General features: G+C 34.7%; 1 protein-coding gene across 11 annotated transcripts in view; it reads right to left on the bottom strand.

Moving 5' to 3' along the window:
• Window positions 1-16280, bottom strand: part of ZNF280C (zinc finger protein 280C) — a 58151-nt gene that overhangs the window by 19625 nt on the left and 22246 nt on the right. For 7 of the 11 annotated variants that reach the window (XM_081566602.1, XM_081566603.1, XM_081566608.1 and 4 more), the window contains 7 exons: window positions 14310-14424; window positions 10246-10416; window positions 9991-10100; window positions 8239-8459; window positions 4071-4228; window positions 3258-3358; window positions 2340-2486 (listed from right to left, as the gene is read on the bottom strand). In XM_081566602.1, coding sequence (XP_081422728.1) covers window positions 2340-2486; window positions 3258-3358; window positions 4071-4228; window positions 8239-8459; window positions 9991-10100; window positions 10246-10416; window positions 14310-14424 — 1023 coding nt within the window. The remainder of the gene's footprint in view (window positions 1-2339; window positions 2487-3257; window positions 3359-4070; window positions 4229-8238; window positions 8460-9990; window positions 10101-10245; window positions 10417-14309; window positions 14425-16280) is intronic. The other 4 variants (XM_081566611.1, XM_081566610.1, XM_081566612.1 and 1 more) reach the window with 1 other exon arrangement.

Raw genomic sequence — 16280 nt, 5'->3', positions numbered from 1 at the left:
TTTCCAGGAGTTAGCCAAGGGCCGGTTATACAAGTAGGCCCTTCTGAAAATGTGGATGATTTGAGCAACTCAGACTTGCTGGGTTAACACTTTCCTATATATGTGGCAAGTTAAGACACAACTCACAGTATGAAGACTGATTACAGATTAGGTTAAACCACTTGGGAGACACAGTCCACATAGCAGGCCCATCCATCTCTTTACCTTTCTAAGCATCTATTACTCTTTCCACATCCACACCTCACTCTGGAGCTTAGTAAAGCACAAGAAAAAGTTATGTTAAAAGTTTCACAATAAAATAAAGCTACTGCTTTATATCTCCTTGTTGTTGAGTCTCTAAGTTGTTTCTGACTCCTTGAGACCCCATGGACTGCAGCACCCCAGGCTTTTGTGTCCTTCACTATCTCCCAGAATATGCTCAAACTTATGTTCGTTGAGTTTTTCTTTAAAAATCAAAGGTCAAAAGATAAAATACAGAGCACCAAGATCAGTGTTTCACAAGCTCTATTCCTCAAGAGATGTTAAAATGTATTGTGCAAATAAAGGATTTAATGGTTAAATAAGTTTTGGAAACAATATATACCATATTCTTTGCTTGGAAATTTATGATCTTTTAAGTATTGTTTAGCACATGAAAAGCTCTGAAAAATTCTATTAAAAATAAAAAGCTATTTTGTAAGTTCAGCCATTTACTGAATTTCTTTTTCCAGGAACAACTTTAGAGTAGACCATCTATTTGATATCTGATGAAACACTGCTGGAGAAACTCGAATAGAAAGATTTTGCTATAGGTTTGTAACAGTGAGGTGACATACCAGGAGAAAAACAAAAAACAAACAAAAAAACACACCAAGCATGTTGACACAACAAAGGTGATCCTGAATGTATTTGGATACTCTACTTTTATGATTTTTTTCTCAATTAACACCTATAAGTTGATTTCATGATCATCTAATGACTGGAACTGAAAGCAACATTAGCACAAGTGCTGAATAAAATGGCCATGATAATGCATTTGATAATAAGAAAATGTGATGAGCTGATCAGTGAGAAGACAAAACTTGATTACATAATCAGATTCAGTAAATTCACTGACTTCTGATTTCGTCAAATGTGTGACTGCTCTTTCAAACACTTAAGAATAGGCTCACTGTTTTATCCAAGTTTTCAGCCCACATAAAGGATGGTCTAATTGCATCAGGAAAAGAACCAACAAGCATAAAATGAAAATTTAAGGGAAAGGAGCAAGCACTAGTACCAATATCCCAGAAATTACAAAACAGAACTGTCCAAAGTCATCCAAGAAACAAGTTACAACCTAAACACAGTTCTTTGTCATAGTTCACATCTACAAATGTGTCACTGCTGTTTCCTTTGTCACTGGCTGCTACAAGAGACCATCCTGGATCACTGATGACAACCACATGTCTTCTCATAATAAAAAATGGGTTAGAAAGTGGAAATAAAGTTTGAAAAGAGGAAAACAAAAGATTGTGAATCCTCAATCTTATCTTCCTCAGTTAAAAACTTATCCTTTTCCTTGATCTTGATTGTGCTGTGCTTAGTCGCCCAGTCATGTCCGACTCTTTGCAACCCCATGGACTATAGCCCGCCAGGCTCCTCTGTCCATGGGATTCTCCAGGCAAGAATACTGGAGTGGGCTGCCATGCCCTCTGATCTTCCCAACCCAGGGATCAAACCCAGGTCTCCCGCATTGCAGGTGGTGTCTTTACCATCTGAGCAACCAGGGACACCTGTGATCTTGATTAACTACTTTTAAAATCATTCCTATTCTCACCACTCTTAAACCCTTGAAATATCCAACATAAATATTCCACTCATCTTTTCTCTTCCCCTTCACTTTAGGATGCTTATTTCTACTTACCTTTTAGAAATTTCACTATTAGTGAGCCTCATCACCACCAGGAAGCATACAAGGAAAAGAAGTGGAAGCTTCACAAGTATTTCAGCATAATTGTAAATTAATTGTGTTATTTGGAACAACTTTGCTTTCCTTCTGTTTCCTTGGTGGCTCAGATGGTAAAGAATCTTCCTGCAATTCAGGAGACCTGAGTTTGATCCCTGGGTCGGGAAGATTCCCTGGTGAAGGGAATGGCTACCCACTCCAGTATTCTTGCCTGGAGAATCCCATGGACAGAGGAGCCTGGCAGCCTCTATAGTCCATGGGGTCGCAAAGAGTTGGACACCTGAGCAACTAACACTTTCACTTCACTTTCACTTGCTTTCCTTCTAGAACGAATCTAACCAACGTTCTAAGTTTTAGATATATAACCTTTTCACTAAGGCAAAATGAACAAATAAGAACTGCTGCATCTTACCTGATGCTTCATGTAATGATTCATGTAGGGAGTTGCCATTCTACTGACTTTGAGGCAAAATGGACACAGCAAGTTCTTAGTATTTTCATGGGACAATCTAAAATGAGTTTCTACTTCAGAAAATGATGATGATCTATACTGGCAAACCTAGAAATATAAAGAAGAGTTAATTTAACTTGAAAAATTATAAACGATATGCAATTATATAAAAGTAGGAACAATAACTCATTTGTTTATAGAGTAATATTATGTACTACAAATTCAGCTCTGCTGCCTATACAACCATGGATCCTGATACTACAAGTAATACAGATGATCTCTGAAACAGAAAAGTTGTCTTGCAAAGTTTAGGGATATATTTCTAAACATCCACAGCTTCCCTTCTTCTTTTCAAATCTACTATCCCGAGCTTGACTTGAATTTTCAAGCTCTGACACCCCTTGATCTATAAAGTTTTTCCTGTTACATGAAATGGAGCATTCTCTTCTTTGGATTTTAAATAGCAGACAGGTTATAACACAGGCAATTTATCTTTATCTTGCTATCTTATTGGGAACCACTTCAAATTTTGGAAAAATACCGGCCTAAAAGCCTTTACTTGAGTTCTCAAAATTAACAGTAATTCCTATTTCTCTAGTATGTCTATAGTCTTCCTTACAGGGTAAGAAAGCCTGCATGTTTGTCTTTCTCCAGCAGGGCTTTTTGTCTGTCTAGTACAGGGGTCAGCAAACTATGGCCCACAGACCAAATCCAACCCACCACCACACATACATGGGTTAAACCAAGAGTTTCAAATACTAAAGAGGTTCTTCATTTTGGTAACTTATTTTTATTTAAATGGTTTAAAAAATCAAAAGAACAGTACTATTTCATGAAAATTAAACAAATACCTAGATACACAATAAAATGTCTGTGTACCTGGCAAATATATGGCATTTCACCAGGTTTGTGAGTGTCCTTCATATGTTGCAGAAGAATATGTTCCGTTTCAAATGATAATTCACAGATTTTACAAATAGCTGAAAAGTGGAAAAACACAGATTACACATTTTTAAGGATGTATATAAATCAAAGATTCAATCTGTACATCCATAGCAACAGCAACAACAAATAATAATAATAGTGTTGATGGTAGTTCCAACAATTCTATAGTTGTTAACTTTGTGATGCTGTTCTAAGGACTTATTATTAGTTTGCTTTATTCTCATACCATCACTGAGAGCAGTACTGTTAACCTTATCCCCTTTTTTCAGATAAGGGACCTGAGGCCCAGAAAGATTAAGTAACTTGCCTGTCATCTCACAGCTGTTTTAAGAGGCAGAGCTGAGATTTGAATTCAAGCTGTCTAACTCCAGACTCTGTGATTTTAACTATCGCAATAGGCAGTTACTTTTCTTATTAGAATACGCAATAGGCAGTTACTTTTCTTATTAGAATACAAATGAAAACCACCTATTTCATATTTGCAAACTAAGGGATCTGAGTTTTCTAATTTGCTGCCTATGTACAATGCATGAGTTACACCAAGGATATTTCAATTTACAAGGACTTCAACTTTAGTAAGTAATTGTAGTGAAAAGTTTATACAAGTTAAAATATGCTTTCAAGCTTCCCCCAAATTACAAAATCTATTTCTTATTCTTATTTTTCCATCAGAATTCTTAAGGATGCCTGATAGGTTAGCTAATCAAAATCATTCATGTTCAGGAGTTTAATAAAACTGTGACTTACTAGAAAACTCAACGGGAGTATGTGTACTCTCAATGTGACACTGCAGTTGGAATGGTGTCGGGTACTGACGGTAGCAGTGCTGGCAGGTGGTGTGGTTTTCCCAACTCTCACTGTTCTGCTTCTCAAGTTCCAAATGATGCTTCATGTGGTTCATAAATCTACACATGATAGTCAACAGGTGCAAATATTCAAATGTATAACCAAAGACAAATCTCACAAATAAATATCTGAACTTACATGTTAAAAATGCAGGTGCATTACTCAAAATAACACCTCCAAAGCCATCAATTCTCTCGATTTTTTTTTCACACTTGCAATTCAAATTATTTGCTCTTTTACAACTTATAATCCCAAAAGCTTTACAATGTAACATTTTCTTAACTTGTTTTTTGATATAATGCGTTAGTAGTTCAATCAAGAGAGATAACATATGATTTAGCTCTTCCTTGAAGCTGGAACTCCGGCAATTTGTTTCCTCTAGAGCTGCTGGATATTTTCTACACTTTATAACATCTGACTCTGATCTCTGTTAATTTGTAAGGGACCTTGGTTTTTGATCTCCCACATTTACATTCCACTGATTTGTGAGAGGCTTCCTGGACTGCAGTCCCGTCGGCTTGGCCATGGTGGGTTTGCTTCGGAGCCTGACACCAGTGCTTTCACAACCATCCTGTTGTTTCCACCGGTAAACTGCAGGGACACACTCATGTTCACCATGAGCTAGTAATAACTTGCACTTATTTCTGGTGGGCCACACCGTAAGTTGGGGAGGGACAGAGCTCTCAGGTGGCACCGTGATTATCCTTCCAGCCTTGTAATAAGATCTTCCTTTGGAAGATGTCAGAGGGCTCTATGGACTCACTTGGAGTCCTCTTGAAAAGTGTGCACTTCAAATAATCACTTTTGTTAAGTGCATCAGTAAACAGTTTGCATCTTTTGTTTTAAAATAATCCATCAATATAGTTAACACCACTAATTAGCTTCTTCACTGTTATTTCAGATTAAAACATTTTTTGTAAAGAAAAACAGGCTTCTTTTCTGTACATGAAATACTATCTACATTTTAAAATAAATACTTCAAGGAAGGAAACTTTACCACCAAAAGCAGCTACAGAATCATGAGAGAAATCTCTTGATGGCCTCGGCAATATACAATAGCTTTCAGCTGCTTAGAAGACAAATTATTAGTATTTTTATTTGTGTCTTGGTTTCTAAATGCATGTAACAACAATTTTAACATCTAAAATTACAAGAAACTTTTTATTTAATGACATGCTCACTGTTAGCACAAATGGTTCTTTCTAACTTGCAGACTGTTCCCTCTGTAGCACCTACTGTCCATTTTTCAGTTCTACATTCTGCTCTGTCAGATTCCCTAAAAGGTTTCTTATGAGAAGTAACTATGACCTACAATGGCACAGAGTACAATATAAACAGGCTTATCTATTTCAAAGGGCTTACTGAAATGTTTTATTGAATTTCAAAGTAAAGTTATTTAATCAAAATTACAATCTTTAGTCTGGGTCAAATATTAACAGCTGGTCACCGAGTCCCCAAAGGAAATAATCATGAAATGAAGTAATAATGTCTGTAACCTAGACAATAATCATTATGGAGGTTTTAACATTTATCTCTTCACATCTACAAAACATCACTTCTGTTTAGAGTTGCTCATGCTTTGCTTTGAAGTATCGTTCTTTCCTCCTTTCATTTTAACATCATCTCTATTTAAATCTTTTTAAAAATCCTAGTCTTGCCTAAGAATTTACATTTAAAGGTTATTAGCCATTAACTTTTCAGCTCATAACTTCAGTAAAATTTATTTGTATAAATAATGTTGGGAAGTCTCTGATGGTCCAGTGATTAGGACTCTGCACTTTCACTGCAGGGGGCACAGGTTCAATACTTGATCAGGGAACTAAGCTCTTGCATGTCTCATGGCACACCCAGTGGGAAAAAAATGTTAACCAACTAGCTACCCCTTAGTTATTACCCTGCCCTCATCAGCAGCTCACACTTCTTAAACCAGCAGATGGAGATAGGAAAAAAAGAAAACCCCTCGGGAGTCTATTCTCAGAATAAAATAGCTCTAACTGATTTTGGTGATACTCATTGTAGGAAAAAATATCCTACAGTTTTTTGACAGGGCTGAGAGGAGAAATCTTGAGCTATTAGCATCTACCATCCTTTAAAACCATCAATTTGCCGTCTTAGTTTTTATCATTAAGGTAAAATGTTATTTAATACATATAGCATCTTTGGTTATCCAACGTTTACTGGTTCGGTTTCATTTACTAAAAGTATGTCCAAAATGCCACAACATTCCTAGGTTTTACAAAATATGCTTAGTTAAAAATTTCTAGATATTCTGATAATCTAGAAATCTGTAGTCAGTCTTTTGAAATGAAAACAAAAAAACAAAGAAAACTTCATGTTAATATTAAATGGGCTAATCTCATTAAAGAAAAGCCTAAAAGCTAATGATGGAAGAACTTCTAATATCAGATGCATAATATTTCAGCTTTGCAGGTGGCGCTAGTGGTAAAGAATCCACCTGCCAGAGCAGGAGGTGCAAGAGACACAGGTTCAGTCCCTGGGTTGGGAAGATCCCCTGCAGAAGGAAATGGCAATCCACTCCAGTATTCTTGCCTGGGAAATCCCATGGACAGAGGAGACTGGCAGGCTACAGTCCATGGGGCTGCAAAGAGCCAGACATGACTGAGCATACACATACACACACACATAACAAGGAGCTTAACTAGTGAACCACTTTTCTATGCATTTTGCCAAATCTACTAACATTATTTTCTAATGTATTTTACTGTAAGAGTGATAATATGGAAGCAGGTCACAAAGTTCTATCATAACATTGTTTCAGTGTTATATCTCAAACCACAACTTCTCTTCTATTAAGCTACTGGGACCCTTAACAACTGATGGCTGGTAGGGCTTGATAAAAGGAGGTAAGGAAGTGTGAAAACTCATATGAATAATATATGTCAAAGGTCTCTCAAAACTATGAAGTGCTATCATAAATGTAGTATTTACAATTGTTTTAGGCTTCTATTACAGTGTATTCCAGTGTTTTTATAAGTACTTCATTTTGGACCCAAGAATTCACCAGAAAATAAAATAAATGCTGGGGTTAGAAATTATCTACCTATAGAATAGTTAGGGATGCTAGTTATAAATGATGGTTTTCAAGGGTAAATATTTTTAAAAGTTTAAATGCTTGTGTGTCACAATAAAGGTACAGACATATATATACATGTATGCATCTCACCTAATGGAAGTGCACTGATGTCTGCAATTCACTCTGAAAAGTGTAAAAAATCAGATGGGTCTATGGATAAATAGATATGTAGCAATGTACGAATAGTAAAATGTTAATGGTAGAATTGAGGTGGTAAATATACAGGTATGTTCACTAAAATGTTTTCAATTTTGCCATTTGAATTTTTTTATAATAAAACATTGGAAAAATGTCAGGCTATATAGCCAATTAAAAAATACTAATCAATATTAGTATTGATAGAGTGTTACTGTCTCACTTAGGATAACAGATATGTAATATGCCATATAACTCAAAAATTGTACAAGTTTCTAAAATTTAAAGCATACATGTATAACTTCAGAATTCTATTGAGAGTTAAATCTCTACTTTGAAAATGTGTTAAATTATAAAATCAAAGCAGACATGCTGCTTAGAACTAGTACTTTTTTAAAGAAGATTAAAAAATCACTTTTTCTCAAGGCAAATATACTAAAAATTATAAATATGAATTGTAAAATTAGAATATTAAATAAGACAGACATGGAGAGGTCAAATTGGATCAAGTGGTTCTTCCTGTGATAGGAAAAGTAAGACCAGAAGCAGTTAAAAAATAAAAATATCTCATGGAAATTCCTAGTTCAATGATAAAGAGAGAGAATTCCCCCAGCTTAAAATAAATTTTGTCCTTTCTTAAGCTATCTGAAAGAAATACAACTAGATGGATCTAAGTGTCAAACTCCTAAACACGTAAGAAAGGATGAGCTTTTCAACATGAAAATCTGATTTTATTCTTAGTAAAAATTGCTTATATAAGATGGCCCAGAAAAGGAAATACAACATTTACATCTGTAGCACTCAATTTTCAAATCGAAATAGAAATAAATATTTACATACCTAATATTATTTTTAAGAACTTTCAAACAACTGAAGCATTTAAAGGTTGTGTAAGTCTTCTCGTCATCATACAAAGTTCCTTCATGTCTTCCATAGTAAAAGTCACTAACTAACATAATCAATTTTCCTTTCTCTGCATCAGTCGTATTTTTATTTTCAGTGCTTGAAAGCTCTACTTTAATCATTTCCAAAAATGTATCTACCATGTCTGGACAGCAAATCTGAAAGAGAAAAAAAGCCTCATTTACATTTCTTTTAAAAGTGAGATACAGGCTCAATCATGTGGAAATATAGTCTCCCATTGTTTTAATCACAAACAAACAAACAATAAATAAAAGCTACAAGCTAGAGAATGTTTGCCACTTTCCCTAGGTGCAGAAGTATATATAACATGCTATGATTGCTGCATAACAACAAATGAAAAATAAGAACATTCCCATGTGCCTGTATATGCAGAAAGAAAAATCAAAAAAGATACAAAACAAGTTAATAATATTTCCTTTGTGAGTTGTACTGGGAACTAGGCAAACAGGAGTGGGGATGATGTTTTTCACTGTATTCCCTCTTATGCTTTTTTAATCATGTGACCATATTAGTCCCAAATTAAATAAAGATAACAAACTCATTCTTTTCTCTCTCCATTTATTATACAAAACATAAAAACACCAAGGGTCTCCACACAATATTACATAAATAGAAAACCTGAAAGCATTGTAGAAGTTACCTCTTACTTTTAAAACCAAAGGCCAAAGTCCAGTTAACAGAAGTCATACTCAGGGAGTTAGGAACAGTGATAGAGACCAAATACAGTTCTGCCCAAGAATAAAGAGACTGTATTTGGAATTCTAGGATGTCTCTTTTCTTTCTACATTTTTTGGTAAAATGTTGAATTTGAACAAAAAAAAAAAATGCCAATCTTTGAAACAGTGAGCAACAACTTTCCCTACATAGCTTCCTTTGCCTTGCTTTCTTCTCAATTGTCTTTCCTGCATTATTTTCTACACTGCCATTTTTTTTGCTTCCTTCCCTGCTTCCTGCCATTTATACTGGGCATACAAAAAGAATACAGACTATCTTTTCACAGACACATAGAACAGTGCAGTATCTACTAAAATATTTTGAAAATATTTTCATTAGCACTTTGAAAATTACCTAAAACTTAATTTCAAGAGCTTCTTACACCTCAATATAAAGCTAGAATTAATTTATAACACTACACAAACTGTAATCTGTGAGTTAAAGCTATCATTTCATATGAAATGCTCCACCATAAAGAGTTTACGTCTGAGTGCTCAAAGTTAAAATGCAAGGCTAAGATTTTCATTGAGTAATGTGACATACATGTAACACCGTGGACAAAAAATAATGTAAAAAAAAGGAATTAAATTACATGAAAGATTAAGCATCAATAAAAAGACCTGCTTTATAGGAAGTTTGAAGAATGGCATGATCTAATCAATAAAATATTCTGATTAATATAATATTTCATTAAAAATTAAACTATAATATGTAGTGTATATAAACTTAATTTTTAAAATTTAATTATTTGGAAGGATTTTTAAATCTCTTTTAAAGGTATCATTATGAATATCAATTTTTACTTAAGTTATATGAAAATACCAGTGAGTAGATTTCTTATCTAAATATCTGGACAAATTAGCATTTACTATACATCAATTCTTAATATTTTAATACTAATATTTTCAGAGATTTGTGAATATTTTTAAAAATCAAATTTTAAAAAAGTTTTACCTTCATGTGATATTTCAAAGGATCCAAAAGATTTAACTGAACATTGCACTTCGGACAAGCTCTTACAAAAAATGTTCCAGTTTTATTGGGAGTTGATGAGGTATATGTACCTAAAATAAAGGAGTTTTATGACTCAAATTCTTCTTTTTTAACTTAAATCCAACCAGTAACAGCAGTTTTAAAATTCATCACAATTTCTGAAATTTATGTATAAATAATACAGCTTCTTTTTTAATGCTCCAGATTCATATTTACCTTTTGACAGCATGACATAGGAAGATGCCACTGAAGGAGGGTTAATTAAAGACAATGAAGCACAAGGATTTATTCCAGATATACTTTCGCTGGTCTTTGGTTTTTTTGGATTAACACTGTTTATTTTATAAATATCAGAATGTTTTATTTTAGGCAGAGTTTCATCTATACCTACAATGATTAAAATAGTGGGAAAGATATTTGAAATTGTTTTAGTACAGAATACTGCTTACAAATGCTACTAAAATGGCCTTAAACTTAAAATTAAGTAAGAATACTTTGGAGATAAAGGTAATATAATTGAACTATGATATCATACAACTGAAAATAAAGAATGATCAAAATTTATATGATCAATAGGTAGAAACTGCACAACAGTCATTATGGACTACAGTTTGAACAATTCGTGAGATAAACTTTTTATGCAAAATAATTCTAAAAATGCTTTCAAATAAAGAAACTTATGTTCTAATCTAAAAACACAGAGAAATTCCTTAAGATACTTAGAAAAAGCCCCAAGGTATCTAATGGAAAACTGAGTTGATTCTTTTCCCACGTAACAACCTGATGGGTAGTTTACACTATCTATATAATTCCTACGGGCAAAGTAGAACCAACTAATCTTGAATATCTTGAATGTCAATACCTCACTTATTCATATAAAAAGGTTTGGAGTTAGTATGATGGCTTTCAAACTATGTTTCCGAGCCTAATGGTTCCATTTTAGGGAATACAGTGGGCACAGATGGAGACACTGTCCTCGTATTTTTTTAAATTAAATTTTTACGTAAATTTTTTGTTTGAATAGAGATTTCATTGCTAAGAATAGCTTTGAGTTTGAAAACCATAACCTTAAAGGTTAAAGAATTATGCGATTGAGGGTATTTGCAAAAGTGGGGCTATTTAGGCTGTAACCAGATCCAGAAAAAGTCCCTTTTGAAAATAACAGGTAATTGGGCTTCCCAGGTGGAGCAGTAGTAAAGAATTCGCCTGCCAATGCAGGAGACACAGGTTCGATCCTTGGGTGGGGAAGATCTCTTGGGGTAGGAAGTGGCAATTCACTCCAGTATTCTTGCCTGGAAAATTCCATGGACAGAGGAGCTGGGCGGGCTACAGTCCATGGGGTCACAAAGAGTCAGACATGACTGAGCATACACACACATACTTTGTGATAAAGATTCTAAACCTGCATGTAACTTAATGCTTCCAACTCTATACCAATAGGAGAAACAGAATAGATAATATGCCAGGAAAAGAATATTGCATTAGTGGGTTCCTCTGTCAAAGCTGCGTTTCATTCTTTGAGATAACACAGAAATGATTCTTTCCCATCTTCAAACACATGATTACTGACAGTTTCATTGCAGGTACTTAGAACTGGTTTCTGTGTAATCACACTAGCATTCTTCTCAGATGCTCAGGTTAACTGAACAACCAATGAGCGCTGCTATTTGGACCAGGTAACCAGTTATCCAACAGGCTGTTTTATACATAATATTTACAGCATGCATAAATTGCCAAGTTAAATAAGATCCCTCTGAGCTCAAGTTTTCAATTCTGATTCAACTTACTTATCTCTGTTGGCTTTGGCTTGTGCTGTTCACTATCTTCAACAGAACCAATAAAAATACTATTCTCCTTCTTTGAAATCAAGTTCAAATCCAGCCCTCTCCAAGAACCTATGGTCATCCTAGACAGGGGTCCATTAAGCATGATTCTGAACACATAGTACATATTATCATAATTATCATTCCAAGGCAGGAGACAGATGGGCTCCAGGCTAGGCATTTGTAACTGGCCCCCTGTTCACACTTCCTGGGGTGAGAAGATGATGCACTCCAGGCTGGACATTCATTACTAGCCCTTGTTTACATTTCCTGAAGCAAGAGACAAACGGGCTCCGGGACCACATATTTATAACCGGACTCCTATCTATACTTTGAAATCTAAACCATGATACAAAAACCAGCAACAGCAAGAGGGTAAATAACCAGACACTGGGCATTTTTATGGCAGGGACAGAGTGGAACTAAACCCCGTTAAAAGATCAGGATGTCATATATTTCCCACCCTCCAGGCAAGGGAGACATCTCACATGTACAGAAAGGCTCCGTGGGGGTCAAAAAGGAGAGGGCACTACCCCACGGTATGTGACGCTAAGGGCCTCTAGGCCAGAATCATCTTGGGAAAAAGTTGTTAATGTATGTTGAGGAGGGCCCTAGGGTAGGTCAGGTGTGGAAAAAGAAACCAGATAATTGGCTAAAGGTAAACAAAGACCCAGAAGAACTAACCTATATAAATGATTTAACCTCCTCTTCACTGCGCGCCTCCTCCCTACAGGGACATGCTCACACTCTTTCTCTCTGGGTGTGCATCTCTGCCTTGCTTTCTATGTGCTCTCAGACTTGTTGCTATGCCGTCTCTAATAATAAACTTCGTACTTGCATATTTTTGCCTCTGTGATAAATGCATTTTTCATTGGGGGACAAAGATCCAGGGAAAAATAGCTTCTAGCCTCTAGCCCTTGCTGGTCTGGTGGCTAGGATTCCTGGCTTTCAATCCAGGATACCCAGGTTCAATTACTGGGCAGGGAATTCCAATCTCACTTCATGTCACCACTCACTGCTGTCCCACTGAGATCAATTCTAACAATGTTTATTGTCTTTTAAAGCTTTAATGCATTTCTCACTTTTCACTTATCTCATCTGAGCCTCAAAAAAGCCCCGAGGTAAGTAGAACAAGAATCAAAATTATATAGCTAAATGGTTGATTTTAGGTCTGGAGAATGAGTGCATTATGTGAGAAAATAAAAATATCTATTTTAATAATATGAGAGAATTGAGGTGTGAAGACATTGGTTAGGTGACTTAATAAAATCTACAAAAATACAGAGGCTCAAGCCTCTATCTTTCTAATCAACTATAACCCATTTACCATCAGGGTAAAGTTCCACTCTTGCAGTATGATAACTTAGAGAGAGAGAGAGAGTAGAAGCTTTAAAAATTCATTTTTTTTTTCTATGATTAAAGACTATGGTGCTTCATAAAATCAAAATTTAGACATCTATTTCATCTCCTTATTTATTTTGGTTCTTGACTATTTTACTAACTAGATAAGTGATGCCTACATAAGTGAATATCAAACCGAGTATTGTCAAGGGAAAATATTTTTGGCACACATATTACTATAAATTCTTTCTATGTTGATTTGGTAAATACATACTAATTTGTTTGTAAACAATTTAAACAGTCACAAAAACTTCTGTGTACCTTTCTCCATTTAGTGATATACATCTAATTTGCTAACATAGAAACAATAACTGCTTTGATAACAGGGAATTTTTCAACTAGATAAAACTCCTTTGTGGCACACTATTTCATTTCAGGTTAATGAAGAACTTTGTTATCGTATATTATCGAAGAACTGTAATTCTTCTTTAATTGAAATCAACTATAACCATGTGCTTTTTCTCACACTAATGGTCTTCCAAGTAATTAACACTTTTTTAAAAAAATTATAGTATTAGGGTATCAGTGACTTCCCTGACTCACAGAAATTATACTAAGATTTTTCAGTGCATGGCTGGCTCCAAGTGACAAAGTGCTCAAAGAATATATGTTAGCCGACTTAATAAAAAGAAAGAAAATATTCTATCATTAAATATGATTTTATAGAAAATCACTCAAGAAAGGCATTTAGGAACAATTAGTGTCCCTTTTGCATGCATATGTGCTCAGTCACATCAGACTCTTTGTGACCGTATGGACTGCAGCCGGCCAGGCTCCTCTGTCCAATGGATTCTCCAGGCAAGAATACTGGAGTGGGTTGCCATTTCCTCCTCCAGGGCATCTTCCTGACCCAGGTACTGAACCCGTGTCTCCTGTGACTCCTGAACTGCAGGAAGATTCTTTACCCACTGAGCCACCTGGGAAGCCCTAGACTCCATCTTACAATATGTGAAAAATGTAACTTGAGGATATAGGCTTCAAAATAGAAATTCACTGTATATGTATATTCATCAAGCATCTTTTTTACTATGTTTACAAAAAGTGCCAAAACCAAACCTTCTATGTAAATTGTTGATCCATCTTGGGACAGTGGTATTGTATTCTGAGTCAAGCAGAATGGTAAGTCTGAAGAATCATCTGATTCAACTTGTGATGAATTCTTTGTAAAATCCTGCAATAAGTTATAATTATTTTTTGACAAAGCTTTATAAAGGTAAATTTAACTGTACATCAATACTGTAAATATACACTTAATGATTCAATTACTAATAAGTTATAAAACAGAGATAATTATTACTTGCTGACAAAATTAGCATCTACTGAGTAAAGAGTACAAGAGAACTCTCTGGATTATATTTGTAATTTTTCTGGAAGTTAAGTTAGTTTTAGATAAACAGTTAAAATGAAAAAATAATAGCATTACTAGCAAAGTAAAGGTTATATATTGGTACAACTTTTCTGCAAGAAAATTTTGGCAGTGAGGGCTTTATAAGAGTTTATATCCTTTGAGCCAATCATTCTAAATATTTCATTTCCAAGCATTTATGTATGCTAAGAAAATGAAAATTTTAGTGGATAATTATTTATAATTGCAAAAATTGAACACCTGTATGTCTAACAATGGTGGAATGGTTACATAAATTAAATAAACTATCATGCAATATTATGATTTTCAGAAATAGCCAATGACAAAGAGAAGTGTTTCCAATATAAAGTTTGGTCAAAAAAAAAAAAGTACAGATACCTGTATTTAAAATATAGTCCTGATTAACAGACTCTATATATCATATTAACCGTCCACAAAAAACAAAATTCTCTTGTTTCTTCTAAACTTCTCCCCACCGAACACCAAACCCCATACATATTACCTTTATCATGGGAATATAAGGATCTTGCTTGCGTGTTTTGTGCTTACAAGTTGAGCGAAAATCAGGTATTAGGAATTTTACTTTGCTACTAAATTTTCTGTTGACAAAGACTAACTGTTAAGAAGTTATGGAGACATATCGAAGCTACACAAACCATTCCATTCCTAGAATTTGAGGCATAACATGCAGATTTTTGCATTTCAGCCTTAAAACCTATTATATAAAATCAATAATAGCTATATTACTTAATTGTAACCAAGCACAATCTTACTACAAGGTATTTTCTCCAAATATTTAGACTTAAAAATGGAAAATGTTCACTAGCAACTCCACAACTAGTTCTTTTTAACAGAAGTTCTTCCAAAGTTCATACTTTAAGTCCTTTCTTAGGTGATAATTCTGGTCAATTAAGTATCACCATTTCAGAGAGCATATACATTCTTAAAACAAACAAATAACTTGTTAAAATAATTCTCCAATTGGGATTTTTTAACATCTCATAAAGTAGTTCAGAAAGATACCAAATACATCAGTGAGTACAAAAGGTGATGGACTTGGATTCAGAAGACCTGTCCACTTATTTAACTGTAGAACCTTTGGCAAGTCACTTCTGAGATTCAAGTTACTCTTCTACAACTGAAATAAAGTCACCAATTGTTGTCTATTTAAAATATACTTGCCTCTTTCACAGTACAGATGGTCCCAGACTTACAATGGTTCAACCTACGATTTTTCACATTATGATGCTGTGAAAGTGATAAGCATTCAGCAGAAATCGTACTTCGAATTTTGATCTTTTCTCAGGCTAGTGAGATGTGGTTCAATACTGGGCAGTGGCAGCAAGCCACAGCTCCCAGTCAGCCACGTGATCATGAGGGCAAACAATCAATATACTTAAAACCATTTTGTTTTTCACTTTCAGTACAGTACTCAAAAAATTACATGAGATATTTAATACATTATTATAACAGGCTTTGTGTCAGATGATTTTGCCCAACTGTAGACAAATGTAAGTGTTCTGAGCAGATTTAACATAGGCTAGGCTTGGTAGGTTAAGTGTATTAAATGCATTTTCAACTTGTGATGGGTTTATTAGGATGTATCCCCATCATAAGTCAAGGAAGATCTGTACTACAAGTATTCTATTAAGCAGTTGTCA

Source organism: Giraffa tippelskirchi, chromosome X (genome assembly GCF_054371585.1).
Source record: "Giraffa tippelskirchi isolate mGirTip1 chromosome X, T2T-mGirTip1v1.2.pri, whole genome shotgun sequence".
Lineage (NCBI taxonomy): Eukaryota > Metazoa > Chordata > Mammalia > Artiodactyla > Giraffidae > Giraffa > Giraffa tippelskirchi.
Note: the sequence above shows the minus strand (reverse complement) of the source record. Positions and strands in the feature narration are given on the sequence as shown.